General features: G+C 53.0%; 1 protein-coding gene across 1 annotated transcript in view; it reads left to right on the top strand.

Annotated features, from left to right (window-relative positions):
- The window catches only part of maml3 (mastermind-like transcriptional coactivator 3), a 42146-nt gene that overhangs the window by 9561 nt on the left and 17506 nt on the right, over positions 1 to 15079 (top strand). The window contains 15 exon segments of the mRNA XM_067251052.1: positions 25 to 73; positions 75 to 287; positions 290 to 400; positions 402 to 513; positions 516 to 591; positions 798 to 864; positions 866 to 958; positions 960 to 1007; positions 1010 to 1189; positions 1192 to 1233; positions 1235 to 1387; positions 1425 to 1586; positions 1588 to 1704; positions 1706 to 1750; positions 1752 to 1793. Of these exon segments, the coding sequence (XP_067107153.1) occupies positions 25 to 73; positions 75 to 287; positions 290 to 400; positions 402 to 513; positions 516 to 591; positions 798 to 864; positions 866 to 958; positions 960 to 1007; positions 1010 to 1189; positions 1192 to 1233; positions 1235 to 1387; positions 1425 to 1586; positions 1588 to 1704; positions 1706 to 1750; positions 1752 to 1793 (1510 nt within the window).

Genomic DNA, 15079 nt, shown 5'->3' with positions numbered 1-15079 from the left:
TGGCGGGCATGCCTAACAATGTACCCCCCACATCTCCCCGCTCCACCAGATGGACATCAAGCCCCTAACTGGGCGTCAACGCGGGCGGAAACGGGGGCAACAACAACAACAGCAGCGGCAACAACGGTAACCCTGGCAACGTTAACCACGGCAACCACATCTCGGGTCGCCAGGACGACCTGGGGAAGAACGGCGGCCTCCCGGACATCAAGCTGAACGGGTCGCTGGATCTGGAGGACGGGTTTGGACTCCTCAAGGACCTCAAACAGGAGCCGCTGGACGACGGGCGGCGGGATCGAGTCCCTCCGACACCTCGCTGTCCAATCAGAACAAGCTGTTCTCCGACATCAACCTGAATGACCAGGAGTGGCAGGAGCTGATCGACGAGCTGGCCAATACCCGTGCCGGAGGACGACATGCACGACCTCTTCAACGAGGACTTTGAGGAGAAGAAGGAGGCGGAGTTCACGGCGGCCCGCCACTCAAACGCCGGGGCCGCAGGACCCGCTCCCGGCTACGGCCGCCCACCCCCCCTCCTCAAGGAGGACAGCAGGTCCCCATGGGCTCTCCACAGGTGAGGACTGAGCTGTCGCCTCACTGAAACTGTGCATGGGGGTTGTAGTTTTTAGGGAGACGTTCACAATATGTTGTGGTAGTCACGGTTCAGGTTTGACAGGTTTACATGTGGGAAATCTCTGTTGGTGTAGATGTGTAACTGTTACGTTTGTATTGAAGTTGATCAGGCACTATGATCACCATCTGCGTCATCTCTCCTCAGGTCCGCCCCTCGTCCTCAGGGGCCTCAGTTTGCCACCGCCAGCCAACGGAACGCCGCCTCAGCAGCCATTGCAGCAGTCGCCCGCGGGTCGCCATGGCATCTGGCTCCCCTCTGCCTAACTGCGTAGCTCGCTCCCCTCAGACCCCCACCCAGGCCCAGACGCAAGCAGGACCCAGACCTGGGGAATGGATTTATGATGAACCCAGGCCCTGGGGTAGGCCAGGCAGGGCACGGGTCCCGGTGGGGGCAGGGGTGGTGCCTGCAGGTCAGTCAGGCGGAGGTGGAGCGGGACCCGTGACCCCTGACCTGTCGCCAGCGGAGCAGTTGAAGGCGATGGCGGCGCAGCAACGTGCTAAGCTAATGCAGCAGAAACAGCAGCAGCAAGCGGCTAACTGGTCCCCCTGCTGGTGCGCCAAACCAGTCCCTACGCTTCGGGTCCCTTCAATCAGGACAAACCCCAACAGCCCCATGATGTACCCACCGCAAGCCTTTAACACTGGGCCTCAGGGCCCCCTGGTGGCAGGGATGACCACCAACAATGGACCCAAAGCCCCCATGAACAACTACCTCCCTCAGTCCCACAGCCACATGGGGCATGATGAGCCAGCAGCAGCAGCAACAACAACAACAACAACAGCAGCAGCAGCAGCAACAGCAGCAACAACAGCAGCCAAACAACATGGCCCAGAACGCCCTCAGCAAACAGCAACAGGCGGCCATGTTGTCGTATAGCAACACTAAACCGCTCAGTCATTTCACCATGGACCACATGGGCCAGAGAATGACCCCGCCCATTGCCAACCAGGTGAAAAAACCCCATGATGCCTCCCTACATGCAGACGGGGAACGGCGGTTGGAGGGGGGCGTGGCAAGGGGCAGTGCCGGGTCAGACGCAAGGGCCAATCCCGGGACAGACTGCCCATCTGAGGCGAGGAGCAGAAGCGGATGCTTCTGATGAAGCAGAAAGTGCTGAAACCAGAGCATGCCCTATGGCGCCATGCAACCCCATGCACAGGTAAGATGCCATTTTGGATCCGGGCGCCATTTCGGATATGTCGTTTGGCTGTTTTGTGGTCTGTGTGGCACTTTTCCACTGTATTGATGGAAGGGATGGCCCCAATGTGGTAGTACTTACACTTACAACAAAACTATTCATCTTGACGTAGCTGCTCACCAGCTGCTGTTGTGACAGTGAAAAGAAATCTTGCTTGCTGCCACCTGCTAAGATTTGCGCATTATATGAGCTGATCCCAGGCAGTATATAAGTCAGGATAGATATGCGGATGTGAAAAATTCTACAGCTCAAAGATAACCGATGGTCCAAACCTCCCTGACTGGCTTTCAATATGTCTGGGGAGGACCTTGTTTCGCAGGGTAAAATGGCGGTGGTTGCACCAGAAACAAGGTAGTGCGGCAGGAGGGAATACTTGCAAACAAATATCCTGTCTTGTGTATTGAGGCCTCTTGTGACAGCAACCCTCCTCCCCCCAACACACACACACACTAGCCACAGACGCTACTACCAGGCGCTTGCGTCCCTTAACACGCTAACGCTAGGCTAACCCCCACCCCATCCGTCACAGTTGACTGATGGATCATATTGAACCTCCAGTGTCATTATTAGCTTACCTCAGGCGTTGTGTTTGGCTAGCCTAGCGACCAGCCAACCGCTCTGTCGCTCAGTCTATCAACCGCGACTTGACAATACTACAATGCGGGTCAGTCTAACCCCAACCACCTTGTAATGGTGCTAACTGGCCATTAATGAAAAGAGGGTAGATGTAGGGTTTGCGAATGCTAACCACTTGACGCTAAGCCATGTCCATAAGGTCATACGGTTTACATCAATGTTTGTGCTAAGCTAAAGGGCTTTTGTTCCTCCGAGGTGGTTTATTATTGGACGTGTGTGAGGGGGTACAGATAAATGTGCTACTGGCCCTTTAAGAGGAGGGGATAAACCCATTAGCTCATGACCGGTGAATTACTGTCATTAGAGACGGTGTGTGTGTGTGTGTGTGTGTGCGTACGTGCGTGCGTGCGTGTTTCACACTACCCTCCCCTCTCCCCTTTTGAGACGGCCTACTCTCCAGGTCTCATTCTCTCTGCCTCTCACCAGCTCATGATATGCATACAGTGGAGCTCCCCCCCTCTCACCCCCTCCCTCTCTCTCCCTTCTTGCCTGCTCCTTTGCTCCCCTCTCTCCTTCCTCCTCCTCCCTCACCCAGAGACACCCAGCACCAATAAAGGAGCAGATTTATTAAAATGGGGCCTTTGCGGCGGCTGCCTGAAGAAAGAAGAAGAGGGGGGAGAAGGGAAGGGGGGGGTTCGTAGAGCCAGAGGGAGGAAAAGAGAGAGAGAGAGAGAGAGGGGTAGAGAGAGACAAAGAGCGAGGGAGGGGTTGAGGCAGAGGGAGGAAAAGAGAGGGCGAGCGGGTATAGGTGGAGGGAGGGAGATTTATATGAGAGCGAAGAAGAAGAAGAGAATGGAGCGGAGGGAGCGGAAAGAGAGGATACAGTGTGTGGAGAAAGAGACGGGAGAGAGAGAGAGAGATTTATGAGCGAGGGAAGCGGGAGAATTTCTTAAAGTAAGGAATATAACTGGAGAGAGAGAGAGAGAGAGAGAGAGAGAGAGAGACGAGAGAGAGGAGAGGAGAGAGAGAGAGAGAGAGAGAGAGAGAGAGATAGAGAGAGAGAGAGAGAGAGAGAGAGAAGAGAGAGAGAGAGAGAGAGAGAGAGAGAGAGAGAGAGAGAGAGAGAGAGAGAGAGAGAGAGAGATGAGAGAGAGAGAGAGAGAGAGAGAGAGAGAGAGAGAGAGAGAGAGACGAGAGAGAGAGAGAAGAGAGAGAGAGAGAGAGAGAGAGAGAGAGAGAGAGAGAGAGAGAGAGAGAGAGAGAGAGAGAGAGAGAGAGAGAGGGAAAAGTATAGGATGAGATGAGAAAGCCTAGGGAAAGCAAAATGAAAAGGTGCAAAGGTAACAGAACGACAGAAGCAACTCTCCTTGCTCTCTCTCTGCTATGTCATCATCTCTCTCGTTTAAAATCAACGTGTCTCATTCGTTTGGGTTTTCTTCGTAGAAATCGCTTTTATTCGTGTGTGTTTAATCCTTCATGGACCCATGAGTCAAAAAACTGGAGCAGTCCGGTATTTTCCATGTCTGGTCAGAGGATGTTAAAGAGGCAAGGGTCCAGACATCTCAATGTCTGTCAGGGCCCATTGATTATTACACATGCTCATCAGGCCTACATAGAACACTGTGTGTACTGAGGAGGGGGGTGGATATTAATTTATTTTCAACAGCCATCACATGTGTGCGTGTGTGTGTGTGTGTGTATATACGTACATATGTGTTGTCTCACAGGTGCTGGGAGAGTCTTTTCCCTGTGTGTAGGCTAATCCAGTTAGCAGCTGCTTAGAGAAACTTCAGGCGCGCTCTCCTCAAAAGCTCGTTAGTCAAGCTTTAATTGTCGTCGGTTCCCTCGCTTTGCATATCGCCATGACACTAATTTATGCTCGTCGTCGCGGTTACTGTCCGCTGTGGCTGACTCTTTGAAAGCAGGATGGGGGCGCAGCGAGAGCGGGTGTGGAGAATGTGTGTGAGAGGTGAGCAAGTGTACGTGTGTGTGTTCAGCTGTGTGAAGCTAACAGGTGCGGGGGCGGGTCCCCTGGGTGATCTGAGTGATGATTGGTGGAGAGGAGATTGACGGCTGTGGAGATCAGCCTCTCAGAGGAGGGCTGGTGTCATCCTAATAAATTGGGACTGCTTGTTTCCTGGCGTGTGTGTGTGTTTAGGCTTTAAAAGCCGGGGTGTATTTGATGAGGACTGCTTGTTTCCTGGCGTGTGTGTGTGTTTAGGCCTTTAAAGCCGGGTGTATTTGATGATTGTATTAGATGTTTGTTTAGTTCTCATTTGGCGCATGCTAGGTGGGTCAAACGTGTTTGTGCGTGCACGTTCGTGTGCAAGCCGGTGATTGAAGAATGGGCCCGCTCGCCTCTGCTAGCGATAATAGCCTTGTGAGTCACGACACCGCACGCACGCACACATCAAACAAACAGAAGCGCGGCGCTACTGGTAACCCGCTGGTGTACAAGCATCCTCTTCCTCTTCCCTCCATATCGCCTCTTTCCGGGTGATGAGGTCTGCTTCACCCATCAGCTTCTCTCCTTTCCAATTGTTCCCCCCTCATCCCTCGCTTCCACAGCCCACCTCCCTCTGACCTCCCTCGCAAGGTCTCCAGAGTGTAGGAGTTAAACAACCCCTCCCCTTGACACGCACACACACACACACACAGGGGTGCCTCACACATGCAGCCACACACGCGCCGCCTTCACTGGAGAGCGAGAGAAAAGGAGGGAGGGGGGTGAAGGAAGGAGAGAGACAGGAAAGAGAGAGATCACCCCATCGTTGTGTTGCCCCCCTCCCCCCCCAACTCTCTTTATCCTCGGGAGCAGGAGATATTGCTTTCCCCTCCCCCCCTCCTCTCACACGCTCTGCTCTCTTGATATTCCCTCCATCCTTCTCTCTCTCTCTCTCTCTCTCTCTCTCTCTCTCTCTCTATCTCTCTCTCTCTCTCTCTCTCTCTCTCTCTCTCTCTCTCTCTCTCTGGCACACGTGTCAGGGCTTGGGCTGAGCTGCTCTCAGATCCTGTTGAGAGACTCTGAGGAGAGCGAAGGAGGGAGGGATGGAGTGTGGGGGGGGGGGGGGGGGGGGGGGGGGCGGGGGGGGGCAAAAGAAGGCTGCTCTCTGTCGTGTTCTCTTCTGCGCGGCTCCATGCCAACAGTGACACCTGACAAACGGCTCCCCTTCTCCATCCTCCATTTCTCCTCCCCTCTCTTCTTCCCCCCCCCCCCTCCCTCCATCCGTGTGCGTCTTCCTCTCCTTACCTTCCGACATTTCCCTCTGGTAGTCCCTGTTCCGCACACACCGCCTCTCCCCTCCTCCTCCTCTCTCGCTGTCTGCTGTTTTTTCCCTCCCTCTCCACCTCTCCTCGTCTACCCTCTCAGCCCCTCCATCTTCCTCTCCTGGCGGTTTTCATCCCCTTCATCTTCTCGCTCTGTTCCTCCCCCGTTTTTCGTCCTCGGCTCGCCACCTCCTCCTCTCCTCTGCCCCTCTCCTCCCTCGCTCCCCCCCTCTCCCTCGACTCTCTCTTTTACCACTCTCCCTCCCCTGTGCTTACTGCTAGCTGTTAGCGGTTAGCTCCACTCCGCTAAACCAGATCGATTCTCTCTGTGTACGCGTGTGTTTTTTCTCGGTGTGTGGTGTGCGCGCTGTGCGAGCGGTGTGTGTGCATGCCACGGTGTCTGCGCAGGCAGCAGTGGCAGGGAAAACGACTCCTGTGCTCACCCCCCCCACCCCCCCGCTCGACTCCCCCCACCAAAGCTGTTTGGTTCGCTCCAACGGTGCCAGAGCAAACACAGTGAGACAGACCATCTACAGCCATTCGACACACCCCAGGGGTGTGAATATAGGGCTGCTGGGGGAAATATCTATACTGAACACCGACAGCAGACTGTAACAGAGAAAAGGTGTGTTATTACAACAACAAAAAATCTGAATATTATGTCGTATCAATAGCTTGTGGTCAATCGTTTTTGGATTATTGACCACCCCAGAACAGTAGAAATGGGGAGGGAGGCATGGTGTGAAGGAGAGCAAAAGAAAGAAAGAAAAAGAGAGATTTCTCTTTCTTCCTACTGACTTGCCATGCGCTCCCTGTGACGAGAGCAGTCATGACATCCCATGTCTCTGATGGCTAACACGAATGTGTGTGTATGCATGTGTGCGTCTAATTTGGCGTACCCAGTTTGTACGTGCATTGGTAAATTGTGTATGTGTGTGTGCGTGTCGGGGGTATACTGATCATTCTTATTCTGCTGTGCCTGGGGCAAGAGAGAGGCAGGGAGGCCCACCACAGTGAGCATTCAGATCCCTGCATACTAAGCAGATTGCTGTCGGGCCAGCAGCTGCCAGTGTACACACACACACACTCTCCTTTGCCACTCATACCTCATGCCAGCTCAAAGTTTGGCCGCCTCAGTCGGCTGCAGGTTGCCATGGATACCGTAGCCCAGAGCACCTTGCAGCTCGAATCAATGGCTGTCCCCAGATGATGGTGAGGTGTGGTGTGTGTGTGTTTGAGCAGAAGCTGTGTTTTTGTTTCTCTCGACTTACTAATCACCTCTTGTTTCTGGCGACGGCTTTGATTCTGCTGTGGCCACCAGCCGACATCTCTCTAACACACGCACAAGCGCGCGCGCGCACGACACACACACACACACACACAAGGGACACCACAGACGTGATCCCGGCCTTGTCCCAAAGATGCCCCCTTCCTCCCCATCTGCTCCAACACACACACACCACACACACAGGCGTTTGCCACAGCGCCCACTGAACCCTCCCCACACACACACACACACACACACACACACACACACACACACACACACACACACACACACACACACACACACACACACACACACACACACACACACACACACAGCATGTGTGCCTTCCAACAAACGATTCAAATGTCAAAACAGCGCCCCCACGACAAAGACAACAAACGTCTGTGTCCGAAACACCGGAGTGTTCATCACAGCGGTGCCCAACATCAATTAATATCAGCACCCACAATGCACCCTGCTGGAACAATACACATCTAGCGTAGGGTGTGTTTGTGTGCGGTGTCTGCCTGGGAGACGTTCATGGAGGGTTCGTCCACCGAGTCGGCACGGCGACGCCTTGTTCGGCCGACGGCGGGGGTCCAGGGAAGAAGAGGGGGGGGGGGGGGGGGGGGGCTGCTAAGGAGCTTTGAGGATTAGGGTTAGAATTTGACTTTTTTGTTGAGGGAATCTTCTACTTGGTGCAATTTGTCTTGAACACAGTTAAGCCTCTCTTAAAGGCACCTAATCCAATGCCATGTACCTGATACTGGGAGAAAGGAGGGATGGAGCTAGAGAAGAGACGTGGGGGGAGAGGAGGGGGGGTAGAGTGAGAGATATGCAAGAGAGCGAGAGGGAAGGAGGGTTGAGAAAGCGATAGTGGAAGATTTGAGAAATCGAGGGAGGGAGAAACGGGAAGGGACAGTGAGGTGGAGAGAAGGAGGGAGAGGGGGGGAGGGAGGGAGGGGGGGGGAGAGAGAGAGAGAGAGAGAGAGGGAGAGAGGGAGAGAGGGAGAGAGGGAGGAGAGGAGAGGGGGAGAGAGGGAGAGGGGGAGAGAGAGAGAGAAACATACAGAGGTGAGAGAGGTAGAGTGCGGAGGAGGAAGAAACGGCGAGATCTGGAGAGACAGGAAAAGAGGGAGTGGTCTCCTCACCCCATTTTGCCTGAGCTACCGCAGGCTAGGACTAACAAAGTAGTGTGTGTGTCCGCACGCAGGTGTGTGTAGTGTAGCACATAGCCAGTGTTAATAGCCTGGCGTCCACAGCTCAGGTAGGTACAGATGAAAGCAGAGATGGAGCGAACAGGGGGATGGAAGGAGAGAGAGAGAGAGAGTGAGGGATGGGGGTGGTGATCGAGGATGTGGGAGACGCAGAGAGCTCCGGTCTCTCATTAGAACACTGAAGAACACAGGGACTCACACACACACACGCATTCACACAGTCGTGCGCACGTACACACCTCACACACACACACAAACGCTCTCCCTCGCTTCATTCGTTTTTTCCGTCGGTCTCACCCTTCTCCTGGTTTCTCTATACGTGTGCTCTCTCCTCCGCCTTCCCTCGCTCCCTCCCCCAGGCTCCCTTCCTATCATAGACTGTAGACTTTCAAAGAAAAAATGAAGCCAAATAAACTTGAACCCTGGAGGAGATGATTGATAGTTGTGCAAAGCTCTCTTTCTCCCTCTCCGTCTCTTTCTCTTTATCTCTGGCTCCCTCCGTTTTCTCTCTCTCTCTCTCTCTCTCTCTCTCTCTCTCTCTCTCTCTCTCTCTCTCTCTGTCTCTCTCTCTCTCTCTGTCTCTGTCTCTGTCTCTGTCTCTGTCTCTCTCTGTCTGTCTGTCAGCTTACTAAATATTGAACAAGAAAAATAAAAGTGGATGGATTTGCACCGTGGATGAATAGGAGCAGCAAAGGCAACGCTGAGGCCCTTCAGAGTCCCCATGTTTGCCTGGGTCGGAGTCCTCATGAAGCTGCCTCCTGGAGCAGTGTCACTGGACGGCCACACTGGCTTGTAATGGTCCACAAACCCATTTATCTAGGCGTACGCTCTTCCTGGTTGTTTGTCCACTATGCCGGTGTGTGGATGTGTAGCTTCGTGTGTGTGTGTGTGTGTGTGTGTGCTTATTCCAGGTCCTATCTATCACTTCTGTGGACAGCTGGATGGGAGGTTGGCGCCTTATCAGGCACAGCAGAGGACACCTATCAGGGGACCTATTGTCCTATGGACCATGAAAAGATAGTGTGTGTGTGTGTGTGTACATTCTTCAAAATAACTCCTCTATATGCATGTACAACGGGAGGGTGTGTGTAGAATGGTACAAAAAAGGGGTTTCTTTTGTGTGTTTGTGTGTCTTTCATTTGAAACTTCTGGTAACACAAAGGTGAAACGTGATTGTAATGTACTCCAAAATTTCTAGATGAATTCCATTGAGCCCTGTGTTTATCTGTGTGTGTTCGCGTGTTTCTCTTGGCTTCCTCAAACTCCCTCGGTGGCTCCTCCCGAGTTATATCATTATTTCCCAAGCTTCCTGACTTCCCACACACACACACACATACTTTTACGTGGGTAGAGGAACACACACGTGTACACACACACACACACACACACACACACACACTGGGGTGTAGCAGCTCAAGCAAGCCAAAGATAATTCACTTTACACACCGAGTTTCACATGGCTCATGTAACCCTGTGGTGCTGTGGGGAAATCCAATTGGCTGATGTGTGTGTTTGTGTGTGACCGTATGTGTGTAAATATGTGTGTAAAAGTAAAACATGGAAGGGTGTATCTGTGTAATTTCACTGGTTGACTCCATACAGCGTTGCAGTTGGAAGCCTGGCCTACTTTTGGATAGATTTTTTTTCTCTCACACCGATTGAAAAAAGGATGGGGAGAGAGAGAGAGGGAGAATTCAACTGACATATGAGAGAGAGAGTCTTAAGAGCATATTGTCTTGGTTTCTTTGAGAGAGAAGGATGCAAGGAATGGAAACCACTTGGCAGTGTTTGTACACGGCCAACCAGGAACAATAAAAAGTATAAAACGACAGAGGCGCGGAGTACCGTTAGTGTCCGAAGACCTCTTTTCTTTCTGATCCTACCTTCCAGTGCCAGATAAACTAGATGTGAATGGGAACATGGCGAGGCACTTGTTAGAAAAGAAAGACACCTTGAGCTCTTATTCTTATACAATTTCTTTTTTGGGGGGTGGAGAATAGATTTTTTTCCACAAAGAATGTCCCCTTCCACATACACATATATACACACACACACAAACATACACAACATATACGCACACACACAAACATACACAACATATATATGTGAATAGTCAGGTGGCTGAGCGGTGAGGGAATCGAGCTAGTAATCCGAAGGTTGCCAGTTCGATTCCCGGTCATGCCAACTGACGTTGTGTCCTTGGGCAAGGCACTTCACCCTGCTTGCCTCGGGGAAATGTCCCTGTACTTACTGTAAGTCGCTCGAAATGTCCCTGTACTTACTGTAAGTCGCTCTGGATAAGAGCGTCTGCTAAATGACTAAATGTAAATGAATACAAATAACCCCATGCTTTCGCTGCAAGCTTCATGTGTTGGTGAAGTGAGAAGTGACGTCTCCCTCTGAGGGTGGAGAAGTGGCCTCAGAAACTTCTCCCATATGGTTTGAGGAGGAGTCTCTGTGGAGCTGACTCACAAATCAGCCGCTCTCTCTCTCTCTCTCTCTCTCTCTCTCTCTCTCTCTCTCTCTCTCTCTCTCTCTCGCCCCTTTTATGCAACCTGTTCAAGTTGTGATCCTTTCCTGCCGTCTAACAGTTCTGTTTAGAACGTTTAGACAGGGAATGGAGGGTCATTATTGTACCGGCATCAAGCCGGGAAGCAATGGTGATCACAGAGCTGAATCGATGGCATGGCGGGACTACACACGCTAGACGGTCACACTCTTGATTCCGGAACGCCGGCATGCCATCTAGAACCACACACGGGCATTATGCTGCCTTTGTTTGGTTCAGTGTACACAAGCAAAGCCGGCATAACGTGGGGACTACTTTACGGTGATATTGCGTGATCTCTGTTTAGAAAGGGCTATCTCTTTCTCTCCGTTTCTCTCTTTTCAAATCGATGTTTCTCTGGCCCTCTCTCTTATTCTTCCCCTCCCTCCCTCCCTCCCTCCCTCCCTCCCTCCCTCCCTCCCTCCCTCCCTCCCTCCCTCCCTCCCTCCCTCCCTCCCTCCCTCCCTCCCTCCTCCCTCCCTCCCTCCCTCCCTCCCTCCCTCCCTCCCTCCCTCCCTCCCTCCACTAACCAGTAATGATTTCAGTTTTTTTGTGCGTGAGGCAGAAAATGTGCTTAGTGTGAAGGTGCAGTTGGTCCCGTCTCATAGTGTTGACTGTGCTAGGTAAAGCACTGTCTTATCAGGAAGCAGAGCGATGCAGGGTCAACAGGAAACAACAGCCATAGGTGTGTGTGCGTGTATGCAGGTTTGCGCCTGTGAGCGTGTGTGGATGTTACCTCTAGTCCGTGACACACACAGACTAGCGGACTAGCTCAAAGGCACCTCGCTCCCACAGAGCCACCCAGATGACTATTTGCACCTTTTACTGCAGATTAGAAGTGTTAATTGATACTGCGAGGCAGAGTTAATTTGCTTTACCGAGAAAGGGAAAGAACGCAATGTCGCCCACACACACATACGCACACACACACACACACACACTACTGCACACACAAAAGTGATTGCGATGGAGTGAGTAGTAGGAATCACATTTGCTGACACGGTCATGGGCTGATGCTATTTCGGGGGCTGGGGTTGAGGTTGCGTCTCTGCGTTTAGGGTGCGGAGGGAGGGAGGGAAGGAGGAAGGGGGGGAAGGAGAGGAGGGGAGGGAGGAGGGGTGGGAGGGATCTCAGGGGAGGGTCCAACCATCATCTGTCTCCGGTAGTGGCTTGACAGCTCATTGTCCCCTGGTGCGTCTGCGCTGTCCGTCGGCCTGGTTACAGATCGGCAGGCGTGGGGTAGTCGTCCGGGTCCTTGGGCGGCTGTGACATCACCACACCCCCCCCCCGAACCTTCTAGAATGACTCCCAAATAGGAACCGCTGAGGTGGCTGGCGGCTCTGACCGCAGGTCCGAGGGGATGGGACACACACACACGTGCATACAGTAAGATACAGATGCCGCATATAGGCTAGCTCCGATGCTAGTGGGCCAGTTGCGATGATTTCGATAAGGGGTGTTGGATCAAATCTGGAACTGTGGGGGAAACCAAGCAGCGCAAAGCAACTCCCACCCCCCTCACCCCCGCCCCTGAGGATGGGTCTTTCCAGCATGGTCATTAATCAACAGTCCGGGGGTATTGGGTTTCGCCATTGGGCCCTTTGCGGGGGTGTGGCTGTCTCCCCAACCTCTCTGTATGACATACCTGGCCGTTGGCTCTTTTTGTCCACCGCAGTGATTTACACCAAGCGCTCAGACGTGCGTGTGTGTGCACGCGCTTGTGTGTTCTTGTGGGAATGCCGTGTGCCACATGTGCGTACTGCGTACCTTGTGAGGCTGGACCGGTTTGTGTGCTCGCTGAGGAAGTGCTTCTCCGTACCTGTCTCTCCTGTGTGTGTGTGTGTGTGCGCGCGGACAGGGCCATCTATTCCCAGAGAAAGCCATTCACCTGGACAGGCTCATTAGGCTGTGCTGACTGTAGCCCGCAGTCACATGGAGCTGGAGAGGCGGAGCTCTCAGACTTATGGCCAGCCTGCACACAGCCTTATTTATTTGTTTTTCCTACCCGGTTTCACCTTGACACAGGGGAGAGACGTGTGTGTCTGTGGGCGTGTCCGTCTGCGGGTGTGCGTCCACGTATTGAGGCTTTTGAGTGTTTATTAGGGTTCTTGCATGTGTGTGTGTGTGTGTGTGTACACCCCTGCACATCATAAGAAAGGGTTGTGTGGGTGTGTGTCTCTTTCTCCTATGGAAGCAATCTCCATGCTTGGGATCATAAATCACTGGGGGGGGATGGGGGGGGGGATGGGGCGATGGAGGGAGGGAGGGAGGGAGGGGGGGCGGTGTGGAGGGGAAGACAGTGATTCGAAGTCGCCGAGACGATCGAAGCGTCGCCTGAATGGCGTGTGCGGCGCGCGTGTGTAGACTTGCACGTAGATATCTCGCCGTGGATTCCAGGCAGGCGTGTGATGGCCGTGTGTGTGTGTGTGTGTGTGTGTGTCCCCGTACGCGTGTAACCCCGTGCGCATCATAGGAAGCGTGTGTCTCCAGACATCTACATGATGGATCTACCTCATCCGCCTGCACACCACGCTGTGTTGTGTGTGCGTGTGTCAGTATCCAGTCCTACAGCATTAAACCTGGTCCAGCCCCTCATGCGTGGCTTCCAGGCCCCCCCTCCCCAGACCGCAGGGCGCCCCATAAGGCATCAGCAGCCATTTAGGAAACAAACGAAGCATAATGGCCGCCGCTGCCGACAGGAGCCGCCATAATGCGGTTAGCAGCTTGCCGCACGGCAAACTCATATCCCATTTCCCCCGTCTATGTATCCACCTTGATCACCCATGGCTCGTGTGTGTGTGTGTGTGTGTGTGTGTGTGTGTGTGCCGCAGCATTTTACCGTCTCGCTCGCAATGACACTGGCTGAATAGGGTGACCTCACTTCCTGGTCTGGTCTTTTCTCCTGTCGAAGAAGAAGAAGAAACATGGCTTGATCATGTGATGTGACACACACACACGTTACAGGGAGGAGTGATACACAGATTCCCTCTCCTGTCTTGTTGTGCTCGTGAGGGCAGCCAGGAGCAACGACCTGCCACATCAAGGCAACCGAGGACCTGTGCTTCTTCCCCATGTCCTGGCCAGGTACATGGTCAGGAAACTGACTTGATTTAATATTGGGGGTCTTTGTGGAGGAGACCCACGTGACCATAGGGAGAACATACAGACTCCACACAGAAAGACCTGAGCACTGAACCGTAGCCCAAGCGGGAATCGAACCCAGGACTTTCTTGTTGTGAGGTGACAGTGCAAGTGAGAGGTGACATTCTCCTCTCTGTCAACTCTCTCTCGCCCTCTCCCCCCTCTCTTTTCCTTCTCTTTACTTCCTTATCTCTCTCTCTCTCCTTCCCTCGTTACGCTTTCTAGGTTATGGTTGTAAAATGCACTTACTCTTGTTTATAAAAGTACTTCCTGGTTTGTGCCAATTGTAGACATCTGCGTCTGGCTGGCTCCACCCCCAGAAGCTGATGTTTAGGTCATGGAGTGTAAGCTGGTCTGTCTTGTATTGTATCACAGATTCTTAGAAGTACTTCTCACTCGAGTACTGCGCTACGGAGCTGATTCCAAAGTGTGTGTGTGTCTGCATCTGTGTTAGTGCTCATTTGTTTAGAGTTGAGGCGTGGGTGGGTGATATATGTCTGTGTGCTCATTAGGTCAGAGTGTGTGTGTGTGTGTGTGTGTGTGTGAAGTGCCCCATTCTTGTAGTAATAGGTAGCTGTGACAGTCAGCGAGAGTGCTCCTCAAAGCTGCGTCGCTCTCTCATGTGGCTCCCCTGGTATGGTTGGTATTTCACAACCCCTCAGATCTCCTCCTCAACACTGGGGGGAGGGGGTGGGAGTGTGTGTGTGACACTGGTTAACGCACGCACACCCACACGCTCTGCGGGTCTTGAGTGTCGCTCTCTGCCTTGTATCCCCCGTACGAGGGGGGCGGGGTCTGTGTGTTCTGTGTGTGTGAGACAGGGAGATCGTGATTTACACACACACACACACACACACACACACACGTGCACACACACACTCTACGGTTGTGCCTCTGTTCTGTGTCTCTGTGTCCTAGTCGTCCCTTAGGGTGGAGAGAGTGTGGCAGGGATTTTGTGGTTGAATGGAGATGGAGAGGTTGTCGTCACACTGTGTATGTTTGTGTGTGTGTGTGTATTGTCTTCCCCTCTACTGCACGCTATGTTGCTCGCACTGTCGGTAGAATGTGTGTTGTATGCAGTGTATTGCACTGCATACGTTGGTACATTTTGTGTGTGTGTGTGTGTGTTACCAGGATGTAATTAAACACAATGCTGCAGCTAATGGAACAGCTGCCTCTTTGTAAACTCTGCTCGCAGCCCGGCACGCTCCCGGTGACCCTCCGCCTC

This window comes from Osmerus mordax, chromosome 14, assembly GCF_038355195.1.
Source record: "Osmerus mordax isolate fOsmMor3 chromosome 14, fOsmMor3.pri, whole genome shotgun sequence".
NCBI lineage: Eukaryota > Metazoa > Chordata > Actinopteri > Osmeriformes > Osmeridae > Osmerus > Osmerus mordax.
This window is presented reverse-complemented; position numbering and strand designations above follow the sequence as displayed.